General features: G+C 44.0%; 1 protein-coding gene across 2 annotated transcripts in view; it reads left to right on the plus strand.

Annotated features, from left to right (window-relative positions):
* The first annotated feature begins 309 nt into the window (after nucleotides 1-309).
* GSPT1 (G1 to S phase transition 1) overlaps nucleotides 310-17,093 on the plus strand; it is a 39,177-nt gene continuing 22,393 nt past the window's right edge. Inside the window, exons 1-5 of one of the 2 annotated variants that reach the window (XM_041747371.1) lie at nucleotides 310-784; nucleotides 14,629-14,673; nucleotides 14,785-14,826; nucleotides 15,536-15,763; nucleotides 16,785-16,818. In XM_041747371.1, coding sequence (XP_041603305.1) covers nucleotides 451-784; nucleotides 14,629-14,673; nucleotides 14,785-14,826; nucleotides 15,536-15,763; nucleotides 16,785-16,818 — 683 coding nt within the window. In that variant the 5' untranslated portion in view covers nucleotides 310-450. The remainder of the gene's footprint in view (nucleotides 785-14,628; nucleotides 14,674-14,784; nucleotides 14,827-15,535; nucleotides 15,764-16,784; nucleotides 16,819-17,093) is intronic. The other variant, XM_041747372.1, reaches the window with a different exon arrangement.

Here is a 17,093-nt window from a genome sequence, read left to right on the forward strand (position 1 = left end):
AAGACCGCAGCGGGGGTGGGGGTGGGGGTGTCGCGCGGGCGCTGCCGGGACTCGTAGTTCGGCCCGCCGCCGCGCTTCGTAGCCGGCAACGCGGACGGGCAGGGCCGGGAACTACCGAGGCGAAGGTACGAGTGGCGGGGAGGGGTCAATCCGCGCCGGCGTGGGGTTGGCGCTGAGGCGGTGCGAGGTGGTTGGGGTTGGGGTTGGGGTTGGGGTGGGAGGAGATCCGCTCGCACACACGAGGAGGGCTGAGCCGCCGCCGCCGCCGTTCGTCGTCGCCGGTGCGGAGTTGGGAGCGGAGCCCTCGCCGCGACGACGCCGGGGATTGTGTCGCGAGCCCCCCGTCTGCCTCGCTGCTTGGCCGGGTCAGCGCGGCCTGCTCCCGCCCGGCCCGTCGCCCCCGCCTCCATTTCCCGCCCTCTCTTCGCCACACACACGGCCCCCCCGATCATGGATCCGGGCAGCGGCGGCGGCGGCGGCGGCGGCGGCGGCGGCGGGAGCAGCAGCAGCAGCAGCGACTCGGCGCCCGACTGCTGGGACCAGGCGGACATGGAGGCGCCCGGGCCGGGACCGTGCGGCGGCGGCCCCTCGGCGGCGGCGGCGGCCGAGGCCCAGCGGGAGCCCCTCAGTGCGGCCTTCAGCCGGCAGCTCAACGTCAACGCCAAGCCCTTCGTGCCCAACGTCCACGCCGCCGAGTTCGTGCCGTCCTTCCTGCGGGGCCCGGCCCAGCCGCCGCCCGCCGCCCCGAGCCACGGAGCCGGCAGCGGCGCGGGAGGCGCTCCGGGTAAAGGGCCGGGAGCCCCCGGGGGTGCGGGTGGGCGCGCCCCGCGGGGCCGGGCCGCACGTGGGGCGCTGACAGCCCCGGCCGGCCGCCCCCCCGGAGCGGAGCCCGCACAGGGCGCGGGCGGGGCCGCGGCGGGTCAGCGCCACGAGGCCGGGGAGCGGGGCCGGCCGGCGCCGGCGCCGCGGGGGGGCGGGGGGCGCGCTCGCGTGTGTCCCCGCCACCCCAGGCCGCGGCGCGGAGCGTCCCGGAGGAATCCCGAGATGCATTGCAGCGGGGCGCCCCGGCCGCGGCCGAGCGGTGCCCAGGCCGCCCGCCGACGCCCGCCTTGCCTGAAGGGGGCTCGCGCTTCGCCCCCGCCCCCCCCGCCCGCCCCCCCCGCCCCCCCCCGCCCCCTGGCGACACCTTCGCGTGGCCCCAGCCGTCCGCCCGGCCCAGGTTGGCCTCGGCGCGGCCCGCGCCCGCGGCGTGTCCGCCCGTCCGCCCGCCCCACGCGCCCGCAGCGTCTGTTTAGGACTTTTGCAGCCGCCGCGGGCGGGCCGTTCCCCGGCCGAGCTTTTGCGAGGTTCCCAGCCGAACCCCCGCTTCTTTACGAGGATCCTCGGTTCTCAGCACGCTCCCGAGGACTCGTTTACAGGGACGTCGGGCGAGCGGACTTTATAACTTGGCAGATAAAGGCGCTTATTTTAGGAGCTGTCAGCGTGGGTTTAAAGAGGAAAAGGTCGAAAAGGGACTTTGCTCCCGGTGTTTAAGGCAGAGCATTGGGGGCCTGGGTCGTGCACGTTCCCACGCAGCTCGTGAGTGGGACCGGATTGCTGATCTTGCCCCGAGGCTCCGAGTTGCGCTGTCAGTCTCGGTGGGCATCCCAAGAGTGCTCTAGGAGGCTCGTTTCTTAAGTTGTTGTTATAGTTCTCTCCCCAGAGGCAAAGGAGGTTTGGAGAAGTTCTTTGGCGAGGTGTGTATGTGAGGACGGAGCTTGGGTTTGGTTGCTTTGTTGATTGGCTTTGTTTTTTTTTTTTTTTTAAGATTTTATTTATTCATGATAGACCTAGAAAGAGAGAGAGAGAGGGGCAGAGACACAGGCGGAAGCAAAAGCAGGCTCCCTGCCTGGAGCCCAACGCGGGACTCGATCCCGGGTCTTCAGGATCACGCCCTGGGCCAAAGGCAGGCGCCAATCCGCTGAGCCACCCAGGGATCCCCTGTTGATTGGTATTTTATTTGCATAGGCAGTTGATGTTTTCCTTTCCAATAAGGAAATTCAGCTCTTTTTTTTTTTTTTTTTTTCCCCTAGATCAAGCCATTTCGGCTGCCCAAACTAGTTCCTTGCCAGCTCCTTAAAGTGTTGGTTTCCCTGTACTTTATCATGTAGATTCCTTTTATCCAGCCATTTTCTCTGTGGCCCTCCCTGCTTCCTTTGGAGCGGCCCGCACCACTTGGGCCGCCCGTAGAACTCCGTTTCCAGCCTAAGTAGCCATCAGAGCCGTCAGCCATCCAAGGGCAGTCATCCTGAGAGAAATGGTCAGGAACGATGGTTATTGTTGAGTGGCTAGGCAGTACATCTTACACCAGGGGGGCTGCTTTTCTCTTCCTGGTATTTGCCAATTTCAGCTTTATTCTTAACACTTTTCCCTGTGACATTGCTAGGAGTTGGCGATGTAAAAGTGTGTGGGGAAGTGGTTGTTAGTAAGGAAATTCCCTACATTGGGATCGGTTTTTTTTTTTTTGTTATCAGAAACCTATTTTGGTGTAACTTTATTAGATGCTTCTACAATATGTCTCTGAATCTTAAAAAATAATCCTCTGTAGGATGTTTATTTGTTTATTTTAAGAATTTTGGCTTTTTTTTTTTCAAAGATTTTTATTTATTCATGAGAGAGAGAGAGAGAGAGGCAGAGACACAGGCAGAGGGAGAAGCAGGCTCCATGCAGGAGCCCAATGTGGGACTCGATCCTGGATCCACGGATCACTTCCTGAGCCAAAGGCAGACGCTCAACTGCTGAGCTACCCAGGCGCCCCTGTAGGATGTTTATTTGGAAAAGAATGGGTTTTCTAATCTCATGTCCGGAGTTTTATGTTAGATCGCATGTTCCAGCCCATTCAGGTCCATAAAATACCACCCTTAGAACAGGGAACTGTGCTTGGAAGAAGCAGGGGAAAAGTTGGAAATAGTACTTAGATTGAAATTCACGGTGGGGCGGGGGACCATAAAATTTGCAACTTTTTTTTATAGTGAGGAAATAGTCAGTAGGGCAAGCATGTTTTCTTTTGTTGTTAAGCCATAGCTGAAATTTGTGGTGGGTGTGTTTTGAAACTAAATACCAGGAGAGCTCTTGAAGGATTCTAGAGATAGAGCATGAGAATGAATGACTTGTAAAATGTGTCTATCTAGAATGAATATCTGTCATTTCTGGAGGAAACGGTCTCCTTCTTTCCTCCCTCCTTCCCTCCCTCCCTTCCTCTCTTTTTTTGGAAATCCAGTGGGCCTTGAGCAGGAGGAGGAAGATGTTTTTGCCCAAAGTGTCATTCACCTTACTGGAGGGCTGCTTGTTATGCCTGTTTCTTAGCCGTCCCAAGTCAGAACTTGGGATTCAGTGTTGACCTTGAATCTTTTTGAAAATTTAATACAGGTTTCCAAAGGAATGATTAAGTAGAACACATTTAAGTGTAATTAAGTATAATTCGTTTAAATATGATTCTCCGCAGATCCAAGTAAATTGGCTAAGTGATGCTCCTTAAAGTAGAGGTCCTGAAATGAATGAAAATGTGTAAGATGAGTTACTTGTACTAGAACTAACATTTTCTGTGATAGACTGTACTTGAAGTTCCACCTTGCACCCAGTTCAGTCTTTGTTGTTGTTAAATGAGAAACAGATTTAATGGTGGTGATCTGGGTTGCTTGGTGTCTTGGTTTATTTGGGCTGCTGTAACAAAATACTCCAGACTAGGTGGCTTTTAAACAACGGAAATTTATTGCTTACAGCTCTGGAGGCTGGAAGCCTGAGACATCAGGGAATCCAGCCTGTTCTGGTGAGAGTCCTCTTCTGGGTTGTCAGCTGCTGACTTCCTGTGGCTCAAAGGAGCTCTATGAGACCTTTTTTTCTTTTTCTTTTCTTTTTTTTTTTTTTTTTAAATGAAGGCAATAATCCTATTCCCGAAGAGTCCACCTTCATGACCTAGGACCTCCGAAAGGCCCCACTTAATTTTATCACATTAGGCATTAGGATTTCAATATAGGAATATGAGAGACACACGTTTTTCAGAGCATACATAGCATTTGGACTTTTAGAACAGCCAGAGCTTCTAAAATAGTAGTGTAGTGTTCTTTCTACCACCCCACCCTCAACACCTCTCAAAACTCTGCCACTAAAAGCAGTACAGAGGGATGCCTGGGTGGCTCAGCAGTTGAGTGTCTGCCTTTGACTCAGGGCGTGATCCTGGAGTCCTGGGATCAAGTCTGGTATCAGGCTCCCTGCATGGAGCCTGCTTCTCCCCCTGCCTGTATCTCTGCCTCTCACTCTCTCTCTGTGTCTCTCATGAATAAATAAAATCCTTAAAAAAGAAATAAAATAAAAGCAGTACAGAATAAAACTAGCAGTCCTCAGTAGGCCCTCAGAGGAGGAATTGTCTTCAAAATGTTGCACATTGTATTGTGAAACTTGAATTTTAGAGAGAAATGTTCTCTTTTCTTTTTTCTTTTTTTTTTAAGATTTTATTTATTTATTCATGAAAGACAGAGAGAGAGGCAGAGACACAGGCAGAGGGAGAAGCAGGCTCCATGCAGGGAGCCCGATGTGGGACTCCATCCGGGTCTCCAGGATCACGCCCTGGGCCAAAGGCAGGCACTAAACCACTGAGCCACCCAGGGATCCCAAAAAATGTTCTATTTTGTAATGTTTGAGTTCCGCTGAATGCCTTTTTGTAGGGGAGAGGTGTTTTTTGTTTTTTGTTTTTTTTTTCCAAAATGAATAAGCTATAATGCACCATTAAAAATTTACCGTTTAGAAATATACAGTAGTGGGACGCCTGGGTGGCTCAGCGGTTGGGTGTCTGCTTTCCAGCTTTGGGCGTGATCCTAGGGTCCCAGGATCAAGTCCCACATTGGGCTCCCTGCATGGAGCTTGCTTCTCCCTCCGCCTTCCTCTCTCTCTCTGTCATGAATAAATAAACACAATCTTTTAAAAAAGAAATATACAGTAGTTTTTAGTACATTCACAAAGTTTGAGACCATCACCATTTGGTGAATGCTTGTTAGTCACTAGTCTCAAAGGTGACCTCAGCAGAGCCATAAGATCCAGAATCAAAGTAATAATTGTTTTGTCCAGAAGGGCTCTTAGACTTTATTTACATTACACAATACCTGTGGAAATTGATAGATAAATTTAGATAGATAAGATTCTTTTTTTTTTTTTTTTTTAAGATTTTATTTATTCATGAGACACAGGCAGAGACATAGGCAGAAGGAGAAGCAGGCTCCCTGTGGGGAGCCTGATATGGGACTTGATCCCAGGACCCCAGGATTATGACCTGAGCTGAAGGCAGATGCTCAATCACTGAGCCACCCAGATGCCCCAGTAGATAAGATTCTTGAGATTTGTTTCTCTTTCTCTAAGACCAGAAGGCCTGCAACAACAATTCTACTGTCAAGGATTTTTCAGGCTTCCATGGAACAGACAGTGGAGTGCAGTAAGAGAGAAGCAGGGAAAAGGATTGTTCCTGGAATTTCTTTTCCTACCTTGATTTACTGATTATTAGACTCTTAGATTTGGGTTCTTTCTTTCTTTCTTCTTTTCTTTCTTTCTTTCTTTCTTTCTTTCTTTCTTTTCTTTCTTTTCTTTCTTTCCTTTCTTTCCTTCGATTTTTATTCATGAGAGACACACAGAGGAATAGAGATATAGGCAGAGGGAAAGGCAGCCTCTTCACAGGGAGCCCCATGTGGGACTTAATCCCAGGACCCCAGGATCGCTCCCTGAGCCAAAGTTGGACGCTCAACCCCTGAGCCACCTAGGCGTCCCATTAGATTTGGGTTCTTATTTCATAATTTTACAAGCTTGAATGGCCGGAGTATGGAGAATTATGTAACAAGCGAATGCATTGACTGGTGCTGTGCCACATCAAGCAGCTTTTTAAACTGTTAGAATTTTTGATTGGTAATAAACTCACTTTGGGGCAGGTTTTATTTAGCGTAGTTAGTACATAGCTTTGTGCCTTCTTTTGGCCTTTGCTTATTTTTCACCTTTTCTGGAATGAAAAGACAGCAATTAAAATTTATCATGCCAGTTAGAGAAATGTACAGGACAGATTTTAAGCCTTGTCTTCTTGCATTTGTTCACTGGGGAGGAGATACCTTTTTTGAAAACAAAAAGTTTTTTTTTTTTTTAAGAGAGAGTGCACACACAAGGAGGGGCAGAGGGAGAGAGAATCCCAAGCAGACTCCTTGCACATTGAGCTTGGAACCCATGGAGGGGCTCGATCTCAGGATCCTGAGATGACCACTGGAGCCTAAACCAAGAGTTGGACACTTAACTGGCTGAGCCACCCAGGTGTCCCAAAGAGGAAATGTCTTAAAGTGTTAAAGTAGTATTGTCTTTCTGTTGAAAAGAAAGGAATGAAAGAGGTTTGATAACCTTTTGGAGTGAATTAGCAGAAGTAGAATGGATTGTTTTGAGATGTGAATCTCTGGCTTTGCTTATATATATAGCAATTAACCAACAAACGTTTGAAGGCCTTTAGAACACAGGAGGATGCTGTGCTAGGTACTTGAAGGGATGCTACCAAGATGATTAAGTTGTGACCCTCAAGGAGCCTGGAAAGGAATGGATCAAATACCTATTTTACTCTAATGAGAGCCCCAACATGGTAAGAGGGCCATACAGAGCTTTCAAAACTGAGAGGAGGAATCGTTCACACTTTTCCTTAGGTAAGTGGTTTCAGTCCTGTCACCCTAATCATAAAACTAGAGATCTATTTTCTGCTAAGTGTTCTTTGTGAATACCTTGGGGTCTTTTTAAATTGAGATCTAATTTACATATACAACTTACCCTTGTGTTTCTCTGTTTTATTAAGTTTCCTAGGAACTTGCTGGAGTAGAGCATTGGTTATCTTTTTACATTAATTGAAGTATAGTTGACACACAATGTTACATTAGTTTCAGGTGTACAATATAGTGGTTCCTCCCACAACAAGTATAGCTCCTGTCTGTCACCAGGCAGCTGCTATTACAGTCCCACTGACTATTCCTTATGCTAGAGCTTGCATTCCTATTAGCATCGCTTGCTCTTCTTTTTAGACTATTTGTTGTCTCTTTCATATGAACAGCCCTGAGCTACCGCAGTTCTGGTAGTCTATCTGTTGGGCATGTTAATTTAGGATTGCATCCTTCTATTTGCAGTTCTTAAAAATCTTTGGGAAGCAAGAATTGGCCGCTAGTTGAAGATTCTTGATTGTTCTGAGACCCTTAGACTCCTTTTTTAACTGTCATCGTTGACTCATATCAAAGCTGCTTAAAAGTTTTGTCCTTGCTTTCAGTAGATCTTAACAAAGCATGGCTGGGCTGTAGATGTATTTGTTTTTTTTCATAAATGGCTTTGTTCTGAGGAAAACCAACTGTTACCGTACTCCAAGTTGAACCAGATCCCCAGCATAATTCTACTTTCCAGGTGAGAGAAACTGTAAGGATTTTCTGAGCATCTTTTATTAGCCTGGCCTGAGAGTGGTGACACCAAATTCCAGACCACATTCCGACTAGGTAATGATAGTCACTTGAAACAAACAAAAAGTGCATACCTGTCAGTGTCATTGAGGCAATTTCCTGGTTGACCATTGCTGCAGAACTCCAGTGGGTTAACCACACTACTAAGTGGCCTGTGTCCATCTCCTTTGGGTAGTTGCTTTTGGTTGCATATAGATGTTTTTCTCTTACTTTGTACCTTATTAGGGCTGTCTGAAATGGTTTCAGGTTTATGTATTTCAAGTATACCTCCTTGTTTTTGATGCAGGTGGGATATAAATCATAGATGGATATTTTAGGGTTGTTTGAAGAATACAGTGGGACTTTACAGAAAGCCTAATCAAGTTGGTATGTGGCATTGTGTTAGTGATTAAATAGATAAGATTTTGGAATGTGGGGGCTAAAAATGACTCCAGCAGTAATATAATTGCCTCATTTTTGGATAAAGAAACTGAAGCCTAGAGATGCTAAGTGAAGGCATAAGGTCACTCACTGCTTTAATGACATGGTTGATTCTAGAATCCACATTTGCCAACTGCTAGTTCAGTGCTCTCTGCACACATCACTATTTAATAATGGGGAAAAGGGTATGCTTAGAGCTGATACTACAACCAGCGTGGGTCTTCTCACTCTGGACTTTGCCTTACATTTCATTCTTAAGTTTTTTTAATTATTAATGGGGCTTTGACCTGCTTGTTGTAATCATAAATTTACTTGGCAGTTACCACTTAATGTGGAATCTTCACAACACTCTCCTCATGTATAGGTGCTGTTAACACATTTTACAGATAAGAAAATTAAGGCTCAGAGAAGCTAAGTAAATTAGCAAGGTGATATCCATGACTACATGGAGAAGCTAGATTAGAATCTAGGTCTGACTTCAAAGCTTATTCTAGTAATGGTTATTTGCTAGCCCTTTCCTTGTGATTTGATATTAAAAGATCTTTTTGGCCGAGATACTTTCTTCAGAAAAGGAGCCCATGACTGTGTGGGCTATGGCACTCTCTGTGTTCTCAGTGTGAGCGGAGTAACATTCTTATAAGGAGGCAGTGCTCTAAAGTAATACCTTGAAATTGCTGCTTTATACATTTTAGGAAACGATGATGTAAAATAATTTAAACAGCTCTGGCCATGACTGTCTGTGACATCATGCCTTTTATTTTTAGAGTGTTAGGTAATTAAGGCAAAACCATGGACCTTTGTATATGTTCTGTGAGCTCTTCTTTCTGATGTCTGCCTTTACTGTTTCCCGTTTTGTCTCTGGGAGAAAAATAGCTCAGCATGCAGTTTTGGTGAGACTTCCTAGTCACCTGAGTGCTAGAGAAGTTTTAGTTCCTTACTCAGACTGTACTTGAACATTTTTTTTTAAGGTTTTTATTTATTCATTCATGAGAGACACAGAGAAAGACAGGCAGAGACACAGGCAGAGGGACAAGCAGGCTCCATGCCTGGAGCCCGATGTGGGACTTGATCCTGGGACTCCAGGATCTCGCCCTGGGCCAAAGGCAGGCGCCAAACCGCTGAGCCACCCAGGGATCCCCCCAGAACATCTTTTGAATATTGTTTCTCTAACCTCTTGTTAAAAAGTTGGCACACAGGAGGTTGGTTTTACTCTATTGAGCCCTAATGGGAATGTGGTAAACATAAGATGACACCAGTACTGCTGAGAAAACTGAGCCAATAAGATCACAAGGAGCTAGCTCTGAAAACCAAGAGAAAGCTGAAGGGATTCAGTAAAATCAGGTGTGTGTTCTGTATGGTCCATGCACTGTGCCAGCCTGTGGGGACTACAAGGGTAGGAAAAAAGTCTCCATATTTCAGAAAACCACTGTTGTTCTGGAAGTCTGTAATGGCCTTGGGAACCAGAAGGAAGATGAGTTTGCACCTGTAATTGAAGGCAGGGTCCTATCCTAGAGGAGTTCTGAGGAGGGATCATTAGCCTTCAGGTGGGGGGCCGGGTCGGGACTGTGATGAGAGTGGAAGATCAGGTGTGGCTGGTTTGTACCGCAGTGGAGGAGAATGTGTGAGCAGCTGGAGCTGTGCACTTGGGGCTCTTTAATTAATTGAAATTAAAATTTAAAATTCAGTTCCTCAGTTGAGGTAAGACCTTTCAAGGGCTTAATAGCCACATGTGACTTGAGACTATCCTGTCATAACAGAGAGAACACATCCATCACTGTAGAAACTTGTATTGGGACAGGATTTTGTCACACTATTCTCACTTCTTTTTTTTTGGGTGCAAAATGATGGTTTTGTTAAAGCATAGCATAGGGATCCCTGGGTGGCTCAGCGGTTTAGCGCTGCCTTCGGCCCAGGGTGTGATCCTGGAGACCCGGGATTGAGTCCCATGTCGGGCTCCCTGCATGGAGCCTGCTTCTCTCTCTACCTGTGTCTCTGCCTCTCTCTCTGTGTGTCTCATGAATGAATAAATAAAATATTAAAAAAAAAAAAAAAACATAGGACAGAAGGAGCAGTTGCCTATTTCTCAGTTGTATACAGTGTAACACATTGTAACTTCTGTGACAGCGCTGAAGTTCTTTTTATTTTTTTCTTTAATGAGCATACAATGTACAGGCCTAAGGAATTCTAGTTAGGGTAGCCCTTTTATAGATTGCTGTTTAGTGTGTAGAGTGTTAAAGATCAGTTTCATTTCTAAAGCAGTACAAATTTAAATTGGTTATTTATGAAATATACAGATTAAGCACTTTTCTTTTTTTTTTTTTAATTTTTTTTTTTTTTTTTAATTTATGATAGTCACACAGAGAGAGAGAGAGGCAGAGACATAGGCAGAGGGAGAAGCAGGCTCCATGCACCGGGAGCCCGACGTGGGATTCGATCCCAGGTCTCCAGGATCGCGCCCTGGGCCAAAGGCAGGCGCTAAACTGCTGCGCCACCCAGGGATCCCAGATTAAGCACTTTTCAAGAATTGGCCAGACTTTCGTGTTGAAAACATGTGGCTTGAATTGAAACATAACTTTCATTATTAACTACCTGTATGGCATTGATTAACTTAACTTGAGCTTTATCAATGAGCTGGCTGAGGAATCTCCATGTTGAAGGCTTGATTTCATGATGAGATCTTTCATTTCATGTGGGGCTTGAAATCCCCAGTCCTGAGAACAAAGAGTCTCATGCTCTATTGACTGAGCCAGCCAGTTGGCGCCCTTCATGATCAGATCTTTTAAAAATATTTATATTCTTTTAAAAAATTAGAGTGAAATCACGGGGCCCCTGGGTGGCTCTGTTGGTTAAGCATCTGACTCTTGATTTCTGCTAAGCTCACGATCTCAGGGTCATGAGATCTAGCCCCGCAGTGGGCTCCATGCTCAGCTGGGAGTCTGCTGCTCTCTCTCTTTCCCTCAAGAGCTGCACACGCGCGCATGTGTGCTCTCTCTTGCTCTCAAATAAATAAATCTTTAAAAACAAAAATTACAGGGACGCCTGGGTGTCTCAGCGGTTGAGCGCCTGCCTTCAGCCCAGGGCATGAACCTGGGGTCCTAGGATTGAGTCCCACAATCAGGCTCCCTGCATGGAGCTTGTTTCTCCCTCTGCCTATGTCTGCCTCTCTCTTTTTCTCTCTGTCTCTGTGTCTCTCATGAATAAATAAAATCTTTAAAAAAAAATTACAGTGCAATCCACATAACAAAATTAACCATTTTAAGGTGAATAATTTAGCCAGTGTTGTGCAACCACACCTCTGTCTAGTTCCAAAACATTTTCATCACCCCAAGAGGAGACCCATTCCCATTAAGCAGTTACTTCCTATTCCCCCCTCCTCCTCCCAGCTTCTGGCAACCACCAGCCTGCTTGTGGGCTCTATGATGGATTTTCCTATTCTGAACATTTTATATGAGTGACCCTTTGTGTCTGGCTTATTTCAGCAGGTTCAAATTTTCTCTAACAGTTTTAAGATTCAGATTATCATCTGTGTTAAAGCACAGGCAATAATATTGGTAACATCCTTCTTGTTTTAAAATTTGTGGTGGTATACCCAGTATCACGTCCAGTTCATTAATCTTCCTTGATCACGAACCAGAGTATTAGTTTCCCTTTTAATTTGGGGTATTGCAGGTTACTCATTGATGCACTCTGATAGCTTTCCCACTTAAGTAGAATTGTTCCTTTTTTTGAATGCTTGATAAGGGTTTATCTCTGAACATGGAAATACCATTGGAAAATAGGAAACCATAATGTCACTCCTCACTCCTCGAGAGATTTACTAACTTTTCCTTCGCTAGCGGATATGAACTGTGCAGGACTTGAAATCATGGTCATCTGTTTGCTGACTATGAACAAATGACTTTAGGCCTTAGAATTCTCAGCCCGGGCTCCTTAGTAGCTAGTAAAGTCAGAATGAATGTACATTATGAATAAGATCTGAGTAGAATGAACTGGAAAGGGTTGCCTGGGTGTATGTGTGTGTATGAGAAGACGGGTGCAGTTATATTGAGAAGTTTAAATTTAAAAGAACAGCTTGCTATATCTGATTTTTCTGGTTCATTATTGCAAAAATATGAGTTCACAAATGTCGCTGGCATTGCCATTAAGTTTATAATGTGATCTGTCTGAATGGGTGGAAAGCTTTTTTCCACCTTGGGGAAAGTACGGTCAACTTCTTATTTGGGGGCCTTTTAATATGCCTAGGTATATATTAAGCACTTAGTTGTTTTTAGTACTTGACTCTGTCCCTGTGAGCTTTACAAACATAAGGCAAACATAAATAGAATGTTTTGAAAAATAAAGCCACAAACAGATTGTCATTATTTTGCAGCCACGGAGGTGGTCTGGTGATTGATGTCATTATCCTGGAAGTGCCTCACAGTCTTCTGCATGTATTGTGTATTTGTAAGCCTAAGAGTTGGTTCTAGAACTAGGTAGTCAGGTGTGGTATCATTTGGTTTTGTAAAGCTCAGCTGCAGTTTGGGGTGTCTTACTACGTGATCTTTTCCCCCGCCTTAAAACACTGCATCACCTCTGACTCAGTTTACTTTTACTGAGTAGTTTTTCAGCAACGGCCGTTTGAAGAAGGGCGAGATGGCACTTGTCTAACTTGGAAAAAGCCCGGTTGGGTTGGGTTTGTCTGCGTGTTAGATGGGAGTGATTGCAGTTATGTATTTCAGGGTGTTTGGTGGTGGTGGTGGGGGGGATTGAATGAGTCAGCACATCAGGGCTCATTAAAAATCAATTGGAGTTAATTTCCCCCACCGCCAGTGCTGTGTGGATTTTTGAGTACCTCCGTCTGATCGACACACATCTGATAGTCATGCTGGTTTGATAGAGTTGAGCGTACCTCAGTGCGTTTTAGGGGGAGAGACTCACATGTTGATTATCTGCTTGGTGCCAGGAATTATTTAATAGACTTGAAACAAATGTATTCTCTCATTTAATTTTCTCAGCAGTCCTGTCAGGTGGATGGCATGTCATTTCCAGAATTCCAGTGAAGTAGCTGCATCTCACAACTTGAGGGGACAAGCCAGCATTTAAAGCAGGAGTCAGCTCAGTGCCAGCCCCTTACCACTACTACCCTGTGCTGCTCTCCTCCATCCCGAGGAGGCACAAAAACTTGGTTCACTTAGCATGCCTGGTTTTCTCTGAAAATGTGATAATTTTCCTTACTCTACCCATAAAGTTTTCTTTGAAATAGGAAAACAAAAAGTTAATCTCTATTACACCTGAAGTATAATTCCTGTTCCCTCCCAAACCTTGTTCAAATGATTTTTTGGGGGGAGGGGTGGGGGTGGGAGGACGCCCCGGTGGCTCAGAGGTTGAGCGCTTGCCTGCCTGCCTGCGGCCCAGGGTGTGGTCCTGGAGTCCTGGCATTGAGTCCCACATCGGGCTCCCTGCAGGGAGCCTGCTTCTCTCTCTCTGTCTCTCATGAATAAATACATAAAATTTTAAAAAATCAAATGATTTTTTTTCTTATTTTCTGTTAATATCCTGCTAATCATGTAGGCTGGGATCATCTTAGACCTTTCACTCTTCTTCTTCTTGCCAGATGATGCCTCTATTAGCTTTGCCCTCAACCCCTCCTCTCTACTTGTACTGCTCATTTGTTCGGAGGGCAGGCTTTCCTATATGGTGATGTTGGTCTATCTGCCACCATAGAGGGATCTTCCCAAGTAACACTCAGCATGTCACTTTTCGGAAAAACTTGGTTGCCCTTTACCTTTCTGGAACAGGAAATTACTTTCTTCCTACACTTCACATTGTTGGAGACTGGACCCAAAACTTTGTCTTGATTTACGGGTGTATCTGTGCAGTGATTTTTAAATATGAGCTTTGCAGTTTATGAATTCACTATTCTTTACTATTTGGTGTGTAGGATTCAGGTGACTTGGAATTCTTTGATACATTCTGCATCTTAGAGATTTTTTGAAGCAAGGGCACTTTCATATTGGGAGTGTTATTTAGGCTTATCAGATATAAAAAATAAACTCACGTATATTTGGGTGTCAGGATATATTTCTCATACCTCTCTTCCAGTGATGTCATAGGTAGATTTGCAGTGTGACAGCTGTAGAAACTGGATTGTTGCTTGATCTTAGAATTCTAATATAGGACAAAACTGGCATCATTGTAATCACCTTTTCTGACATGTTGTAAGGGATCATTTGCATTTCAAGGACTTCATGTAAATGTCCTTTTTATTTTATTGGTATCAAACAGAATTTATTCAAGGATCTTGGTAATAAAATGTGATTATGGAATCTTAAAAATAGCTAATCATAGCCTTCTTGGGCTGGAGCTGCCAAGAGAGAATCTAGAGAAGTAACGTGTATTTGTTGAACAAAATCTCACTAATTTGATCTGCACTGTGCTGCAGATTACTTTTACAATATCTTTGAAGGAGAAGTTTTATGAAGCAAATTAAGAGAATTAGCATACCTTTATGAGTATATTTCAATTACAGAAAATGTAAAACTGGCTGTAATCAGTACGTGTTTAAAAAGATTTTTTAAACAGAGACTTCTAATTTGAACACCTGAGTTAGTTGCTCTTGGTCTAAATTATTGAGGTTTTTGTTGTGTTATTGAAATTCTGTCTTTACCGTAACTTAAAAGATATATAAAGATGGATGTAAAGGACTTCATTTTTAATATAACTTATTTCTATTTAACAGCACCTGTGGAACCTTCTCAAGAGGAACAGTCATTGTTATGTGAAGGTAATTTTCTGTGATACGACCCTCTGTCTAATTGAGAAAACATTAAGTTGTCTATGGTATGTGAAACCTGGATATTGTTTTGTAAATACAATATCTCAATTTCTTGTCTAGGTTCAAATTCAGCTGTTAGCATGGAACTTTCAGAACCTGTTGGTAAGAAAATTTCTCACCATATTAATACAGTATTTTGAAACCCTATCAGGATATAAGGTGCAAATGTAAGTGTCATGGTTATTGTAATGCCTATGTTTAAAACTGAGTCTTTGCTGTTGGAATTTAGAAAGCAGTAGTTGGGCATCAGCGCTGCCATGATACGCTGAATGATTGCAGATGTTAAAGCTGAGTGGAAGACTGCTAAAGTCGGGTTAAGGACTTGAGCTTGTTCTGTTTTGTTTGTGAAAAATTTCCTTCCTTTTTGCAACTTTCTTATTCTTAACGGTGTCAGATTCCCAATGTGGTTGATAAAGTTGACACCAGATTATTTGCAGAAGAAAAAGCAAAGATCTTGTAAACCCTGCGTTCTGATTTTAAACTTTCCCATTTTCCTGACACTGGAATAACTGGGCTGTTTAGGAGTGGTACATCTCCTGTTTACATTTTGTTTGTCCTTATGGAAATGAAGCTTTGTTAAAATAGCAATCTCTCATCAATCTCTGAGTCATCTCTGATGTCAGCAGTGGGGCCAGCTTGAAAGCTGTAATCCATTTCTGTTGTGAAAGAGACTTCCTTGCTTATGTTTCACCAGCCGTTAAGAACTAAAACTAAATATGCAGAGTTCTATTTGTTGTTGGAAGGCATCTGTGTTTTACAGTAGATTGTTGTAAGTCTTTTTCAGAATTCTACATTAAATGTCTTATTTCAGTAGAAAATGGGGAGACAGAAATGTCCCCAGAAGAATCATGGGAGCACAAAGAAGAAATAAGTGAAGCAGAGTTAGGAGGTTGTTCCATGGGAGATGGAAGAGCCGCTGAGGAGAGTGCCCAAGAAATGATGGAGGAGGAAGAGGAAATACCAAAACCCAAATCTGTGGTCGCGCCCCCCGGGGCTCCGAAAAAAGAACATGTAAATGTGGTATTCATTGGGCATGTAGGTAAGTTGCACTCCTGGCTATGAAATACCACCAGTCACTGGGTACATCAAACAGCTCCACAGAGATTTTGAGTGAAACTGATGTGAATTAATCTGAAATGTTTGGATTTTTAACTCGATAATTTTTTTTTTTAACCTGGCAAAACATTGCCAACACTTTGTGGGACAAATAAATAATTTTGTAATGGCATGGGAGCTGAAAAAAAATAAGATTTAGTATATTTATATGTGATGCGCCATTGGTCTAAAGATCCACCCTCCCAGCGCAATGGTGGCTAAGCATATGATGATATATGGTTTTTTTTTTTTAATGATGACATATGTTAATATCCCAATCTGGTTTTCTTGTGTGTGAACTCCAGTTAATTTGTTAATTTTTTGGGCTTCATCTAACTAATTTTGAGTGATATAGGAAATTAATTTGGAGTGACTTCTGGATGCTTGTCAGATTGCTGGGTTAGCACAAAACGAAACCCATTTAATTTACTCAGATATTCACTGGCCATCTGACTTAGCCCCAAAATCGAAAGAAGAAAATACAGAATTATCTGTCCTTTTTTCCTTCCCTTTATCTCTGCTTTCTCCTGAATATAACGTTATATACCATATTCCTTTTTTAGTAGCAAGGACTCCTTTGAAATGTGTAAAGGAACACCTATATTTGCTAAAATTAGTGAAAGGCAGCTACCTAAATGTAGTTCACAGCTCTTTGGCTACCTTTGCTCTCCCCTGAGGTTCCTCTTGGGTAATTTATATTCTGTTGCTGCTGTGCTCTCCGCTGAAGGTCAGAGAGCAATCTGTTCAAAAATTCTTCCTTATAGGTAAAGTAGTTCTAAGTTCTTGTTTTCCACTAGTAAGTCATTGTTGAGCTGCAAGGGGTCTTGGCAGCTTCATTTGCAACTGAATTTATGTAATTACATATGCTAGTCAGTAATGCTGTTAGTGCACTTAGCGGGTTTTGTTTTGTTCTGTTCCATTTACATCTGTGGTTTATTTATCTTTGATGATGATGTTACTTTTAGATGCTGGCAAGTCAACCATTGGAGGACAAATAATGTAAGTCTGTATTTTTTGTTAAATAATAGAGTTAACTTGATTGGATGAATTTTGGGCATTGTACACATATAATAATTCAAAAGCAATAAAATAGCTCACCTGAAGAAATTATAGATAGACATTACCTGTAAGGAAAGCTGATGTTAAGAAGGAATTTTTGCAATGTGATCATTGTTAGTAGTTTCTGATTAGATTTAGGCATTCCTTAGAATTCTTTTGTCATCACTGTCAGACTGTCCTGGAACATTAACTAAATGTATTTCTAAAAGCTGTCT

Source organism: Vulpes lagopus, chromosome 3 (genome assembly GCF_018345385.1).
Source record: "Vulpes lagopus strain Blue_001 chromosome 3, ASM1834538v1, whole genome shotgun sequence".
Classification (NCBI taxonomy): Eukaryota; Metazoa; Chordata; class Mammalia; order Carnivora; family Canidae; genus Vulpes; species Vulpes lagopus.